This window comes from Sapajus apella, unplaced genomic scaffold (genome assembly GCF_009761245.1).
Source record: "Sapajus apella isolate SASKATOON/1434 unplaced genomic scaffold, GSC_monkey_1.0 scaffold84, whole genome shotgun sequence".
In the NCBI taxonomy this organism is placed as follows: domain Eukaryota; kingdom Metazoa; phylum Chordata; class Mammalia; order Primates; family Cebidae; genus Sapajus; species Sapajus apella.
In genome coordinates, this window is record NW_022437024.1 from 236918 (window position 1) to 253861 (window position 16944).

At 43.9% G+C, this 16944-nt stretch overlaps 1 protein-coding gene across 5 annotated transcripts in view; it reads left to right on the plus strand.

Annotated features, from left to right (window-relative positions):
* The window catches only part of ETV6 (ETS variant transcription factor 6), a 253755-nt gene that overhangs the window by 104039 nt on the left and 132772 nt on the right, over positions 1-16944 (plus strand). For 3 of the 5 annotated variants that reach the window (XM_032253655.1, XM_032253658.1, XM_032253657.1), the window contains one exon: positions 3450-3579. The exons of 1 other annotated variant lie outside the window; for it this stretch is intronic. In XM_032253655.1, the coding sequence (XP_032109546.1) occupies positions 3450-3579 (130 nt within the window). The remainder of the gene's footprint in view (positions 1-3449; positions 3580-16944) is intronic. One more of the 5 variants, XM_032253656.1, reaches the window with a different exon arrangement.

The following is a 16944-nucleotide window of genomic DNA, read 5'->3' on the forward strand; positions in this document are numbered from 1 at the left end:
TAGCAGTTTTCAGCCTACTTTCTCTTCCCAGTGCTTTTTGCTGCCTCCTCGACACCCTGCTCGTAGGTATTACAGTTGGCCTCAGAAATTGCAGTGCTTCCTTTTGTTCCGCTGGTTGGTTTGATAGGTTGTATCTGCACATTCGAGAGCAGCAGGTTTTATTTTTTACAGCATCTAAACAATAATGGAACCACATCACGGCATTCTTAGTCACATCATTGACCTCTGCCAGCAGTTTATCCCCCTACACCACTTGAATACATTAATATCACTGTCGGTAGCATTTTAATTTAATTAGAGCAGTGGTTATAATCCTCTTGGGAAAATCTTTATCCCCCCTCCCCCCCACACACACCCACTCCCCGTGATGTTAAAAGAAAGCACCTCTGTTTTCCATCAGCTTTAGAGGTGACTGAGCTGTAAGCTGGGACTCTCACCAGCACCCCCTCCTTTGTTGGGGGTGAGTGAAGAGAGTAAAGAGGATCCTTTTATTTGGGAAATTGGATTTTAGGGTTCTTAAGCTTCTCTGTTTCTATGTCTCCATCTGAGATAGTGGTATTTGCTTAATTTTTCCAAGTGCTGATAGTCTGCTGATGTGCCAGGGTAGATAGATGTTAAGTGTGTGGTTATTGCAGTAGAGTTAAGAAAAAACGAGGACTGTGAGAGTCACTCTAGAGATTCACAAGAAGAGAGACAAAAGGAGTATCTGTCGTGTGGGATTCCCGAGACTGTGTTTTGTTCTCCTTGGAATGGAGCCCACACACTGTACAGCATCTTTTTGGGGTCCCCGAGTGCTCTGCAGCCACTGAGCCCAGAGCTACCGTAGCGTACCATGGTTGCCAGAAGAGTACTCTCAGGCCCTAGAAGCACATTTTGCATTTGTCCGTCTTGGTCAAGGTAACCTCTCTTTTGTTGCTGACGTGTCTCTTCATTGAACCTTTGAAAAAGAGCTTATGGTGTGGAAAACCGTCCTCCAGCTGAGCAGAAACCATCAGGAATGTGAGGAGATCGGTGGACCACAGTTTCTTCATCTCTGGCCTTCCTTTTATAAGTTTTCATCATGAAATAGCACAGTTGTCTCCATCTAAAATTGTTGGGACTGGGTTTGTGGGGGATGGCATCAAATCCCAGAGCAGGTGCAGAAGTGTGGTGTTTCAGTGTAAGGTCAGGGAGCCATGTAGAAGTGAAAGCACACCAGCGGGTTGCTTTTAAAGAGAGCACAGTGAAATGAAGGTCTGATGCAAATGATGATTTAGTAAATCACAGGATATACCCTTTCAGGGTAATAGCTAACCAGACTCTCTTGTCAGTAGGCTGGAGATGGAGTTCCCAAGAAATGAAGTGCGGTCAGCCTGGAGTGCTGGGTTTCTTTCAGATTGCCTTGGTGGAGCTGGGGGAGGCCGGGATGAGGCGGTTCCATGCTGGTGAACTAGCCAGAGGTCTTGTTTCTCTTTGCTTCAAGGGAAAGAAGAGTCACTGAATTTCAAACTGATACCTTGTTTTTTCCTTGCACTAGTGCAGGGCCATTTGAAGACCCTTTGCCTGCTGATGTTTTCACCAAGTTTCACTTCTGCAAAATCCCTAACAAAACAGAAAGCTATTTCCGAGAATAAAGTTAATGGTAGATATCTAGATATATAAAGGGATTGGGGGGGGTGTCAGACAAGAGTTGAAGAGTGTGGAGAATTTGTTAAATTAGAAAAACAGACTTTTAAAGTGCTCGAAAGTCCACCTCACCTTTAAAACCTCTGAACAGATTTTCTGTTTCGTGTGTGTGTGTGTGTGTGGGTGTGTGTGTGTGTGTGTGTGTGGGTGTGTGTGTGTGTGTGCTATGTTCATCCTAAACTATCCCAAACCACCAAAAAGTATAACCTATCCTTAAGTTAAAGTTTCTCAAAATGAGTGTGATGCTTGGTAAAGTTCAAGAAAAGTGCAGTTGAAGGTTTTGCCTCTGGGTGACTTTTCACAGGACATTTTAATTGACACAGACATGAAACCTGGGATATATGTGCCTGCCCTTCATTAATAAATTCACCAGGAAACTTCAGGATGTATGATTAAACAGAAATACTCCAACTGCCCTAGTTGCTTCTGGTGGGTGCCTTAGGGAAGGCATAGCAATTTCATTTGGAGATTGTAACAATATGTATACATTCATTTAAAATCAAAACTTCCTCCCACAACTGCCAAACTTTCCAGGCTATGAGCAGAGGAGAAACTTTAATTTGGTTATGGGGCCGGGGACTTCCCTGCTTCCCTTTGCACATTTGATGAGATGTAAAATGTTAAAGAATTATATTTCCAAAATGTAAACACCGCCTTCCCTTTACTTCAAAGTACGATTTTCTTTTGCTCCTGATTTTTATTTTCTTGGTGGCGTCTTACTGGTCTTTCCTGTCCACCATGTTTTTGGACATTGTGTGTTCCACTTTACATTACCCTGTTAAACTACAGACACTCCTGAAGTTATGTTTACCTATGGACTGCAAGTCAACCTAGTTGGTATGTTGATCTAAGATACAAATTGCACTGCTGTTCTGCTGAACCCAATAGTTGGTTTCTTGCCATTATTTGCTGTATTTTAACTTAAAACTCACAGCAGTCCTTCCCGCTTCATCTAGTTTGTTTTAATTGATCTAGCAAATGCTGCTTGTTTGAATTTAAATGGAGGATCCACTGAAGCTCTCCCCACCCTTTGACAGTCAATAAGTGGCCCGACAGTACTTCTTTTAAATTCAAATAATTCTTTGAATGAACTATGAAATACTTCAGAGGGAAAGGAAATATTGATTCTGAGATGGAGAATGAAGGAACAAGGAGATATTCATTATTATTGCAGATAATTCCTTGCAATGAAGGAAGAAATTAGACATTGGGTATTTTTGGTTGTGGTTGCTGTATGGTGAGATGTGGACAATAGAAACATCTTGCTTGTGGATTTAAGTTCTAAATCTAGAACTCATCTTCGAAGCTGTCACTTTACTTGTTCGGCTGACTCTCTGTGGAAGTGAATCTAGAATCATACTTTGATTAGAAGCTGGGAACATTGCTACAGAAGAGGAAATGTGGCATTAGTAGATTGATGGCATTAGTGACTTGGGCAAGTCCTTTTTTAGAAAGTTGCCGTTCTCTTGAACATATTTTCTGTTCCCTTTTGTCCCTCTTTACTTGCACAAACCACAGGGTGTACACCTATTGACCTGAGTCCAACGTAATGGCCGTTTTCAATGATTGCAGAGTTTTGTTATATAGCCCCAGTGCTAGGCATCTGAAAGACAACTGTATACAGCATCTCTACAGAGACAACCGGCCGGATTGCTTGGGAAGCTGGTAGTGCAAGTGCCCCAACTCCCTTTTGCTCCCCGCCCCCCCAGATGATCTGGCATCTCCATTCCAAGCTTTCATTATCTCTCTCCCCTCTCCCCTCTTCCTGCCCTTATTTTTAACAGCAGGAACGAATTTCATATACACCTCCAGAGAGTCCAGTGCCGAGTTACGCTTCCTCAACGCCACTTCATGTTCCAGTGCCTCGAGCGCTCAGGATGGAGGAAGACTCGATCCGCCTGCCTGCGCACCTGCGTGAGTGTCCGTGACCCGAGAGGGGCAGACGATAGATGGTGTGGGGCAGCGGCAGGGGGTGTGGGGGGCAGGCAGTGGGCTCCAGGCCAGAGAGGGGCAAGCTCTGAGGTGGTTTTCACAGGACTTCGCCATGCTGCTTTGGAATCTTTCACACCTCCCTACCCCCAATTGTCTTTGAAAAGTTTCAGGTTCCTGTTCCTTATTCTCAGTGTGTTAATTTCTTCCCTATGACATGTTAAAAAAACAAAACAAAACAAAACAAAAAAACCTGGAAACAGGCAGTATATGGCAGAGCCAACCAAATCTCCTAGTAGACAAGATGTTTTTGTGTGTGTGCAAAGTTTATCTGTATTCCCAAATTCACGCTTACTCAACTTTAATATTTTCTTTGGTCCTAAATTTTGCTCAGTTTGTGAGTCAGACTCACTCCTGCTTTGTTTTTAAGCTGTGTGCTCTTCCTTTCTTTCCAGGGCCCGCCCTCCCCTCCCTGCCTGTGCTGGCTACTTTTTCCCTTCTTTTTCTAGGCCTGCCTAGGTCCTCCCTCTCACCCTCTCTCGACGTCTCCTCCACTCCCTCTTGCTTCTCTTGTGCTTGCTTTGCCTCAGCAGCTGCAGTCCATAGTGCTTTCACCTTTCCTTCCCAGATCATCTCTACCCCTTGGCCCACCACGTCCCCATCTCATTCCTCAGCTGCAGCTTGGCAGAGGTTGGGGACGTACACTCCTGTGCTGCTGATAACTGGTCTCCAAGGCCGTTGACATCTGCTGTGTCCTTTTTGTCTGCCTTTCTCTTACTGCCACCCAGCTCAGGTGATAAAACGGGACTGGAGCAGCTGGAGAGACTGAATCACCTGATTCCCGCCCTCTTTACAGTGTCCAAGAAAATGCCAGCTTCTCTGCCTTGATTGTTATCTTGACGGCACAAGACTAGGTTATAGAGGACACTTGGGGCCACCTTGGCCCTTTCAATGACTTAAATGGTGGCCCAGTCTTGCTCACCATCTCTCTCTGGCATGGTGATGCTCCCAGGTTCCTTTCCTCCTGTTCCACCCTCCCCAGAAGGCTGCTTTCTGAATGCAGAGGGCAATAGGAGACAGAGGATACAAGTTCTTCCTTTCTCTCTCTGATAATTCAAGGAATGAGATGACTGTGATACTGGGGTTCCTGGGGGAACACTGCTGGCTTATGTCTTCTGCCCCCACAGTGTAGATGGTTGCTGGGATGTTTGCAAGGAGTTGGGGCATGGGAACCCTTTCCCTCCTGCAGCTTGCTGCTTCCATCAGTTTTTACAAAGTTGCTGCCTACTGTGGTCAAGACATTTCTACTTCACTTGGGCAGGGAGGTAAAGGACACAGAGCTATTCTGCTATCTTTTCCTCCACTTTTAAGGAGGTTGGAACTGTAAAGGTGCCGGGGTCATGGCTGGGAACATCAGTGTCCTTAGGAAACTGGAATGTTATGGCACCATGGGAGCAGACACAACTGGAAAAGAAACAGCAGCCAGGTGATAGCAAATTTTCCTCCAGAAGTCATCTTGTGACCGATTCACTTCAGAAATGTTTGCCTCGGGATGGAACATGCTCATGCCACCCACGCAGAACGCTTCTGCTGCCTAATTCATTCATTTATTCATCCCACAAATAGTTATTGATTGCTTCTGCTGTGCCCAGCACTCTTCTGTGTCCTGGGAGTGCAGAAATGAACAAAGCGGAAAAAACTCCCCTGCTCTGTGGAACTTAAATTCTAGCACAGAGGAAAAAAATATCAAATACTCATCACAAACAGGCTGAGATTTCTTTCGTAACTTTTTATTCCTATATTTTGCAACATCCAGGAGCCCTCGCTCCTGGTTTACCTCTGGGTGCCTTGACATATGGAAGCTCCTTAACTGTCTTACACGAGATGCTATCATGATGAAACAAACAAGCAAGCAAACAAACACACCAAACTGGAGGTCAGGAGAGCTTAACTTTTAGGTAGTTCTGCTGTTCTACCACAGTAGATCATTATGGTATTGCTAAGTTGAAGGCATTTTTAGCTGCTTATTTTAAGGAGATACTCACCAGACTGGTATGCCTCGAAGTGGCTTCTTTTCACCATTTTCCTCCATTGATTACCAGATGAGTAATTTAACGTAGTTCTCCTAGTATAAAATACTGTGTGTGGACAAGAAAATGCTTAACAGCCTTCCTAACTTTAAAATACTATGATTCTCATCGGAGGCATCTTTCTCCTTACTTTGAATTGTTTCTTCCATAGTAACACTTGAATTTCTTCTTGAGTAGACAGTTTGCCTATTGAGCTGCATCTGTGCTGCTTACCAGCATTTTAGTAGCTCCTTCTGTGTGTCTAGCACGCAACCATAATAGCTAATATTTATCATGGGATTACCCTGTGCCACATACTGGGTGAAGCCCTTTACAGGAATTCTTTTAATTCATTCTCACAACACCTATAAGGTAGGTCTTCTTTTATCTTCATGTCACACATTAGGGCTTAGACAATTTAAGTAATTTTTCAAGGTCAATCACAGAACCAGTAGAGAGAGAGTCAAGAGTCAAACTCAGTTCTGGCTGACTCCAGAGCCTAGGATCTTATATCCACTATACCACCATAAAGTATGTGTTTAGTAAATATTTTTTGGTTGATTGGATGGATGGATGGATGGATGGATGGATGGATGGATGGATGGATTCAGCATTGACACTTAGCCAGTGTTCACTGATGTGGCCATAGTGTTGGTTTATGGTTGGAATCTATTCTAATTGCTGTTCTGTCTGTTCTGTCTGCTGTTGAACGGCTTTCATATCACCCTTCGAAGAATGGATAGATTCCCCACGTAGACAACTATAAAATATAGAACTGTAGCATATTCCTGGAAACCTTGCCATTTCATCAGTAGTTAGATTATGGGTTCAGGTTATGGTGATGACTTTGCCTGAATGCCTACTCTGTGGCAGCCTAACTCGATACACTTCTTCTTAGTCATCTGCATGAGACCTGTTGTGACACCACTCGTTCTGACATCTGTATTGAATCCTCTGGAAGTGGAGGTTCCCAGGCTCTTGCTGTTTGCCCTCAGCTGGGGCTTTCCGAATGAGGCTGAGCTTCCGCCCTCCTGCTCCTGTTCTAGGATTCTGCTGCTTGTCATCCTGTTTGAGAGGAGCATATAACCCATACGATGACTGAAGCTGTGCCATACAGTTGAAGATGCATCCCAGCTGAGTTTCCAAACCTAAAAGAAAATAAATATTCTAACCAGGGAATTGGGTTATTAATCTGGGATTCCAGACAATTCCCAATGGAATGCTCATGGAAAGTACGGGGAAGAATCTCAAAGCCAAGACAGCAGCAGGACATTTATGGTATTGCTAAGTTGAAGGCATTTTAGCTGCTTATTTTAAAGAGATACTCACCAGACTGGTATGTCTCGAAGTGACTTCTTTTCACTATTTTCCATTGATATCGGATAAATCCTCTCTCTTAATTCTTTCTTTGTCTCTTTTCATTCGTAATTCAACATATATTCTTGTGGGTGGGGGTTGAGGGGAGCAGAGATCTTAATATTTAAGATTCTCATACAGAGAGTTTCTCACCATTTTATTCTGCAAACAGAGCTAGACCCAAACTGAAGACACAGCATAACAAATTAGCAAGTTATTGAGAAGTAGAGAGTGATGCCTTTTGCTTTTATTTGCCAGTGATAAAAGTAAAGTGATAAACAGAGTGAAGTGTTACCTGCTGATTAGTGAGGACTTGAAAAAGGACTGGCAAAGCAGCCTGGGCTGAGGGCAGGAGGAGCGCCCGGGGAAAGAAGGCAGGCCTGTGCCATCCTGCTCTGACTCACTGCCCAGATGAGCAGGACAGTGCCCTTCAACAGCAGAACTCCCCTGCTCATCGGGAGAGCAAACACAAGTATGTTTGTTGAGAGGATAGAAAGGGCATCATTTCTTTCTTCTTCTTCCTCTTATTCCATAAAGGGTGCTGAATTTTTTTTGAAGCTAGAGGATGGAAGGGCCAAAGTACAACAATTACAGCAGACAAGTGGAACAAAAAGTTTCATTCTTTCAAGGAACATAAGCCTTGCATCGTAGCTTGAAAACATTTGAAAGACCGAGGACCCCCAAGGGTGCTCCGGAAGGATCACTCCTGACTCAAAGCAGAGAGGGGCTGTTGCTGGGAGCAAAGGATACCTTTGCCCAGTTCTCACCAGGAGACTTGTAGTCTCATGAGGGAGGGACGTTTTCTGATTTGCCTACCCAAAGGCCACCCTTTTTCTGAACTCTTGGGGGAGAGGCTGCTGAAGGGGGCAATTAAAGCACCTGATGAGGTGCTTGCCAGCTTGCTGATTGGCAGAGACTTACCTTACGAAACACTGGGCTTCAGACGGTGATGCGCAGGCCCAGCCTTACGATAGCAGTGTAAGTATCATTCAGATTGATGGGGCAGAATTTAAATAATTAAATGTCTTTGTTTTAAATTTCTTTTAAACACGATCATCTCACATTTAGTTGACATTGTGTCATTTGCCCGCAGACCTTGCATTTTGCGGTGTCCATTTGGCCTTTTACAATCCCTGTGAATGATATTTAAAAATCGGAACCTAGGACTCATTCATCATACTTAATAGGGTTAGGGTTTATGATGTTGTGGATTAATAAATAGCCATAATAGCTGCTCGGCATTTTCTGGAGTCAGAACACCAGAAATAGTCCCTTGGCTCTCTTTCCTTTCCTTGTGAATCTTTCAGAATTCTTACATTACTACTCCGGCTTGTGTATGTTTAATAATTTAATTTAATGCCTTCCTTTGGAAACGTTACCTCGCTGCTCACCCACTCGGCTGTTTTGCCTTTCAGCAGAGTAACTGAATTTAAGACAGCCAAGTGACAGGCAAAGCTATATTAGAACCAGGATAGTGAGAAGGGATGCACTGCCTCTCTTGTCTAATTGGGTAGGAGCAACAATTATATATACTTTCACATTATGTTTGTTCCCAAAAAAAGAGGCAAAACTGGGAGCTGAACATGATCATCGTTATTATTTTATATTTTTATACGTAACAAGACGCGCTCATACTTACTGTCTCACTTAATTGTGCAGCGGTCCTTGAAGTAGGTGCGGTTAATTCGGTTTGACAAGCCGACCGTGGCTCCGAGAGGTCCGCTGGATTGTCCAGGTTCACACAGCATGTGAAGGGCCGAATGTGACTGCTACTTCTTGAAACCACCTTTCAGCTTTTTTAGGAGAAAACATAATGACAGAGTTTCGTGGACTTGAAAGTAGGGGCACTGCTGACTGCTGAAGCCTGGGTACAGGGACAGGACAGATGTGGTTCCAGTGATGCCACCTGATCACACAGTTGTGCTGAATCCCCGGCAGACTGGCTTCTCCCTCTCAATAGCATGAGGTAGAGGCATCAGCATAACACCCTGTCCCTATGGATAGTATATTCTGGTTTTGTTCACCAGTCCTGCTGCCTCCCCCTCTGCACTCTCGTGAGCTCAGGTTAAAGTTGAATTTCTCCCTGCAACCAGAATGCCAGGGCTGGCCCTGTAGGCCCTGATGGGCTAGCTCTGAGAGGGCTCAATGCAGTGTTCAATTCCCCAGCATTTTGCTAGTGATGGCCTTCTAGCAACAGGGGCCCACTGCTTTTTGAAGTCTCCAAATAACAAACCATGGTCATAGAAAGGACTCGGGTCTGGATAGATGTGAATGGACTTTAATTTCAGGGTTGGCTCTTTCTATTAGAGAGATGATTTAACCTCTCTAAGACTCAGGTTTCTAATGACGCCTACTAATGAGGGCTTCTTAGAAGTATCAGAGCTCATTTCTGTATAACGCCTGGCACGGCGCCCAGCCTGCAGTGGTCAGGTAGCTCACCAGAGTTCCATTTCCGTTTCCGGCTATGGCGGATAGTCCGTGAGGAGGTGGCCTCCCCATGCAGGACCCAAGGGAAACATGCACGTCCTTGTCCATCTGTTTCATTCAAGAAAGGACCTAGAGTTCTGTCTGTGTCGTATTGAGACTAATTTTCCTATCGCGATAGAAGTAAGCTTTACTTTCAGACGGTCCCCTGTGATTTCTGGGGACTCAGTTTTGCTCTAGGGCACTCCATCCCAGGACCTTTTCCTACCCACACCTCCCTCCCTCCATCTGGAGCTTTCTTTACGGTCTTGCCTGAATCTGCACATCTCCTTCTTTAGCCTTCCCCACTCTTCTGATACCTATCAAGTCCTCCCCTGTCCTTTGCTATCACATCAATGTTCCAAAAATGGCCTCTCCTCACAGCTGCCCGTGACGTGCAGTGATATCACCAGCAGAGTTGAGATGAGGACAAGGAGAAGAGACTTAATTCTCTGTCAGTATCTTACAAAGCAGTAATGACTTCTAACAAAGCCGACCAGCCACTGGCATTTTATACTTCGTTCCCCCTTGAGCCTTCTTTTGGGTGCCTTCACTTTTTACATTCAAATGCTTGAAGGCTTTCTACTTTCCCCTCAGCACACGTGGCTGTATGAGGGCCCTGGTTAGCTGCTTCAAACAGCTTGAAGAGCAAAAACAGCCCACAGCAGAACAGCCAGGATGCTTTGGAAGGGAAATTTCCTTTTTGGGTTTGCTGTCTGAAAGAATTTCCGACGCAGGCAAACGTTAATTCCTAGCTCCATGCTTCCTGATAAGGAAGCAGCTTCAATAAATGCAGCTATTTATAGATGTCTTTTTTTTTTTTTTAAGAAAAAAAATATATAACCAGAGGTTTACTGACCTTTTCTTTCACTTCACATTTCATGCAGTGAGCTCTGTGTACATGTAAGGCAGTTCCTCCAGCATCAGCTCTGCGAAAGTGGCCCTGGTTTTGCTGTGGGGGATGGGGAGGGGAGGGGAGGATAAGGGCAGGATGGCACCCCATTAGAGTCACAGGCTGTCCCTTTCCTCGGAGTTCTGAAGCAGATGTTTGGAAAGTGTTGGCAATGGGTTGTCCCCGCCTGGTGCTCTGCATTATTTATTTGAGCCCAAAGATGCCCAGTTGTATTCTAGACTCAACACTGAAAGGCTATAGCAGACTGAGAGAGAGAGCTCTTAAAAAATAAAAGACGATGAGAACCAGCCCGTTTTATGGGACTTGAACAACAACAGAAAATCAGAAACTTCATTTCCATTTCTTATTTCTCCTGTCTATTGCCTCCTCTTGGATTTTCCCAACCCTCAATACCACTGTGGTCTTTCTTTTGTCATGATGGGGTTCTGAAGATTGAGGAGTTCCTGTCCATGAGCTCCACCGCCACCCTTACATATACCTGCTTAATACTTTGTGGCAGATATGACAAAGGTTCAGTGCAATGTTGGCTTGAACTGTGCTTTTCTAAGTTACTTCTCACCTCTTCTTCATTATCAGAAAGCACTGGTTAAGCTGAGTATATACAAATACAGTAGTTTCCATTCTCAAAGAACTGAGTTTTTCTCCTATTTTGCTTCATGCCTGAGTTAGATCACAAATCAGCAACTCAGACTTTTGGTGTTCCTAGCAGGATGACCTTGACAACTTCATCAGAGATAAATGTTAGCAGGAATGTTTAGATGTTGCTGCTTTTGCTGTTGCCATGGGTGGATTCTGACTCTCAGTTGCCTGTACCATGTGTGAGTGTTTTGTGGTTCATTTTTGTCATCTCTTCTGAAGGAGAGGTAGAGCAGGACTTGAGACGTTTAAACTGGCTCTGGCTCTGGGCACGTGCCGAAGTAAATTCCCAGGTATAATTAGTCATGCTGCCCCGATATTTACTGCTTCCATCTTGGGTGGGTGGATGAAACCCCATTCTTTCAACATTGGTCTCTGTTTCTGCTTCCAGCAGATCATGGATACTAGTAGCTCTCATGGATACCGGCACTAATAGGGCTGCACGATTCCAGTAGTAGAAATGCAGACTGGAGGTACAGATATGGATAAAGAGCTGTAGATGGGGTGGGGCGGAGATTGGATGCCTAGAAGGAAAAGTTTATGGCACAGGGCTGTGCAGGGGATACCCTATTTTACGAGGTCAGCCGAAGCTGAATTCTCTGTTTTTGGGGTGGAGTGCTAACTAAAGTGGTTCACCGAGGATGGTGAAGGTTATAAGGAAAGATGTAACAATTCTTTTTTAAAATCACCTAAAACAAGTTTAGGGTGTTAAATAGCACCATCTGAAGAAAAATTATAGGGGTATCCGGCAGTTTATGGAGCTCCGCTTTAGAAGTATCATTGTGAGGATTTTATTACCCATTCGTGTTTTTCACAAGTAGCTCTTCTTTGCAAATGAGGTTTTAATTTTTTGGTCATTGTACCCTCCCTGCCTGCTCACAGGAGCCTGTGTTTCTCCTTATGAGCCACTCTGAGGTCAACTCCATTTGAGATCGTAAAGCCACTCTAGAGAATCTCTATGGCAGTGTTGTATGGAATAAGAAATAATGATCACTACTATTATAGATATATGTGTGTGTATCGATCTATCTATATGCTTCATATATATTATTCTGAATAATCACAAACACTACGCAGTAGCTGTTATACCTGAGGCTCAGAAGTGGTAAACCACTTGCCTGAGGTCACACAAAGAGAAAGTGGAGGAGCCCCAATTTGAATCCACATCTAATTCCAAAACCCAGACTTTGCTTTTCCACTTCATCCTATTCTTCATCTTTAAAGATATGAAGAACAAAATTAAGTTGTTTCATTTTATCTATTGGTTAGAATATCCAAGCCAGCAAGCTCATTTTTTTAAGCATAATATAAATTACTGACAAGAGGACCCAGAGGGATAAAATCAGAGCTGTAAACCAATTTTTTTTTGAACTTGAAGCAAGATAAATTTCTCTATCCAATCCTGTATGCACACTGTTATCTGCCAAGTATTCTCAGGTATGTGTATAAATTCTGGAGTGTTGGAAACAAAATTAAATGAAGTAAAAAGAGGTTCCTTGTCTCTGATTTTCCATCTTTTTAAAAGAGATGATCTACCTCACAGATGGTTATTAAACAGTAAGAAAGATGCTGTGATTGAATGAAGATACTATTACTGAGTTTAAACCTTAAAACACTGAGCTTCCTGATAATTTATGTGAAGCCAACATGCTTCAGAAAAATTGCCTGACATTTGGTGCCTTAGTTTACCCACATGGCATATGTGCTAGAACATTCTACAACAGGGTAAGAGGGCAGAGAACATGCTGTTGTGGGGGTCAGTTCCCTGAGCTCTGGTTCTACATGGCTGTTGACTTGGGTCATCTCCCAGCAGTTCATTTCATCTCCCAGGACTGTGGTTTCCACATCTGCAAAGTGAAGTATCCTGAGCGTATGATTCCTCAGTTCTCTCCAACCCAGTCATCATATCGTTCTCTAATTCCAGAAGAGAAATACAAGGGGTATCAGCAGTGGAGCTTTATCTGTAAATGCCACATATCATGACCATTCACTTGATTCCCGGGGCTCAACATCCAGTTTTAGTGCAGATGGTGGTACTTTCATGACACAGGAAATTGTCCTCCATTTTAGCTGTGATTGTCTTGTGAGGAAGGAAATATGGAAATCCAGCACCCAACTCTGTTAATCATTTCCCTGTGGTTCCTATGATAGAGATCGGGTTCACACTTTTGTGAGATGAGAACTGGTGCCAGCTCCTAGGCTTTGCAGGGCTTCTGAAGACTGTCCCCACCACTCTCTTGCCTTATGCTGGTTCCCGGGACCTTACAGCCAAATCGCAGGCCAGCTCCCCCTTCTTAGAGCCCCCTTTCTGGCCTGAGAATTGTCAGCAGCTTGGCCCTTTGCGCCATGCACCACACACAGGTGTGGCTTCTGTGGTGTGATTAGTGGGAATCCCCTCCGCAACTCAAGGCGTGTTTGCCTTGTAAGCTGTAAAAAATTTCAGACTGTATTTTTCTTGCTCTGGAGATGGTATCCACTGGGTTTTAGGCTTTACAGAGCCGGCTGATCTGCGTGGATAGGCCATGCTATCCTCCCTTAGCCGGCTCCATAGCACATGCACAATTAATACTGCATTAATTAATTATGGGAGAAAAAAAGCACAGTTGGCAAGGGAATGAAGGCTTTCAGCGTCTAACATGAAGGCTTTGATGCTGAGCTTTAAAGTACATTTCCATCCGCCTCAGCCAGCAGAGAGAATCTGTGACACTTATACCATCCCCTGGGCATGAAAACTCACACCCAAGGAAACTATTTCTAAATAGAGGCCCTCAACTAGTTGCTGGAATCATCTACTCATTGCCATGGGCTGTGAAAAGGGGGTGTAAGATTAGGGAGAAAAGTCTCGCCCAAAGCAGCAGTGATTCGTGACCAAAGCTGATGAGGGGTTTCATTTTGTCTCCGTAAGTAGCTCTTAAGTCACCGACATCAGGAACTCTTTGTAGAGAAACAAATATGAGTAAGTGATTTGGTGCCAGCCCTTGTGAGGACATAAGATGACTCTCCTTCCTCCTCCTTGTATGCCTTGCTTCAGGAAGGATCCCTACGGTGGTACAGGCTCCCAAACCTGTTATTCGGGTGGGTTGGAAGGTTCATCTCTCCCAGGCATGGGTTCCCACTAGATGGAAGCAAAGTGGAGGAGAAAATGCTTTCCCTTTTCATTCCAGTTCCTTCACACCATTGTTCCTGAACTACTCTGCTCCCACACTGACTCCTTTCACTTCTCCTATGAGGTGGCAATGAAGCCACCCCACAAAGTCCCCTCTCTGGACAGACACCATTCTCATTCCCCTAGTTACAACTCTGTCAAGCATTTTTCGTGGGGCTCTTGCCATCCTTAAAATTTGGCCATGATTCAAATATTCACCCAGATATCTGGGGTTTTATTAAAGGTCTTTTGGGAACACAAAAGTAGAAATTCCCTGAGAGAGATTTTCCTCACTTGAGACTCATGGGTTATAGACAAAACTATACTTTAATGCCCTGACCCAGTGCTGAGAGGAGCTTCAGAGACCCGCAAAAACCTAAAAATGTAAAATTTGGTTTTTATCACATCTGTATTGGACATTGTGAAAGAAAATGAGTTTTTCTTTTAATTTTTAGAGAAAGATTTTACTTCAGATGAATCCAAGTGTGTGTACATGCACGTGTTTTCATTGGGATCATCTTGCAGCTATTCCAGATATCTGCTTCACAATGCTTGTGATTATTCCTGCTACAGTGATGATTCCTGCCACCCCAGCGATCGGGGGAAAGAACCTGAAGTACAGCTGGGTATCATAGCACTGGGACTGTGCAGACGCTGTGTAACTGGCTCTGTCACGTCTGGTGCTTCTTTGTTTGCTAAAGGAGTATTGACGTTGAGAAAGTGGCTGCCTTCTAAACCTTCATTGTTCAGATAGCATTACTTTGGACCCAGGACAGAGGGCTTATAGTTGACTGTGAACAGGGTGAATGTTATACTTAAGCAGGGAATGTGGTCACCCAGTTGCAATGATTTAGAGTGCTTTGAACATAAATATCTCCCACGATGAATGACCAGGGTGCCTGAAATTCCATTGTTGAGACATTCCTTTTGGATCAGGCATTATTTCCACATAGCTCCACTTTTAAAAGTAAATCATTATGGCAGCAGATAGTCATGGATAGAGATAATACCTGAAATCCCTAATATCTTAATGAAAATTAGCTTATCAGATCTCTTGAATCTTTTGAAGTGGAAGGACCGTGGCCAGCATGGAGGGGATAGGATTGGAAATAAACACTATAATTTTGCTTAGGGCTGGCCTTCTCCGTGGAGAGGACAGACGTAAGATTAGATGGAAAATCCAGGCTTCCTGATTTAGACAAAATATGGTGAACCTGAAGCTCTGAGGCCAAGATGAGTGTCTGCTACTTGCTGTGCTTGGCCGTTGGTCTCAAGATACTGCCAGCATCAGTCTTGGCCAAACAAGGTCAGGTCTCCTCTGGCACACTGGCAGTTCCAGGATGTGCAAGTCGTCTGCATGTCTTTGATAGAAGTAATGAATTTGGGAGTATAAATCTGAATTCTTAAGCCTTTCAACCATTCTCACTAAATGTCTTTACTTGTGGGATGATCACATGTGTGATCATAGTGCCCAGACCTTACAGATGTATACAGGGCATGGTAATCCAAGTCTTGAGTTGAGGTAAGTGGTCAGGAAAATATTGATCCTTGAGGAACCTGAAGGAGCTACCAGAGCTTGGTGGCCTATGTGTGTGTGACATGGAGGAGGTGTGTGCAGAATTTGGGGGAAAGACCCTGTGCAGCTCTCCATGTGGAATAATAACTTCCATTTATTCAGTGCTTCTGGTAGGCATTTTTCACATGTATTATATCATTTGAACCTCTAGGCCATCCTGTGAACTGGGGTTTATCATCTTCATCTTACTGATGAAAAGTCAAAGAGGTAGAGGAACTTGGCCAGAGTCACGGAGCTGGTAGATGGGAGGCAGGGCCATCTAGTCTATACTTTTCCTCCCAATAGCTGCCAAAGCCCTATTCCCTAATCTCTTCTCTTTAAGAACATGCAAAGTAATGCTGGGTTCCCCTCTGAGACCTAATTGTGGTTAAAGCTTCACAAGTTTTAGAAAAACGGAGTAATAGCTCACTAAAATAAAAATATAAAGCTACCCCACAGAAAAATATCTACCACAACCCGAAACCTCAAGGTTTATATATTCAGATGTTAGCGAGCTTACTGCTCTCACTAGTTCCTTGTTCTGTTTCCCGGTAAATACTCTTCCTTTCTGAGCCCTGGCACGCAAATAGTGTAATAAGATCAGATCCCATCCTCCTGCCATTCCAATGCAGTCTCATTGCAGAGTGAAAATCCAGGGCTGTCTTAGATCCTCATCTATCTACGTGTGTCGTGGTCCCGGCCACTTGATATGCAGTCTCAAGTTCAATACCATTCCTTCTTTTTGTGCTTGAGGTCCCTGTGTTGTTTTCTTTTCACAACTTTTTTTTTAATGAAGTGATTTGAAATGGAAAATTAAAAACTTAACTGTGAGTCTGGCAGTTTCCTGCTAATGCCTCTTTGCTAAGAAGCTTCATAAAATACTGTATCTTTTTCATTCAGCACAGCTGCTGTGGGCTCTCACCACTTAGCCATTCACAATATGTCTGAGAGATTAATTTTTATAAGGCTGTGGTTTGAGATATCTCCCCCCTCCTTGTTTTAGTTAAAATCCGCACTGGGACAGTGTGTGTGGGAAAAAACCCAGCACCCTGGATAAAAGGTACTCTGGTAATGTACGTGCTTTCGGAACTATAATTTGTCATTTTGTTTTCTTGTGCCCTCTTCGTTTGAAATGCTGCAGCCTTTCTGCCAGAAGTCTCAAGTTTGTGTATGAGACCGAGGGGGAAACCAGAGTAGGTGCCTTGTGCTGAGA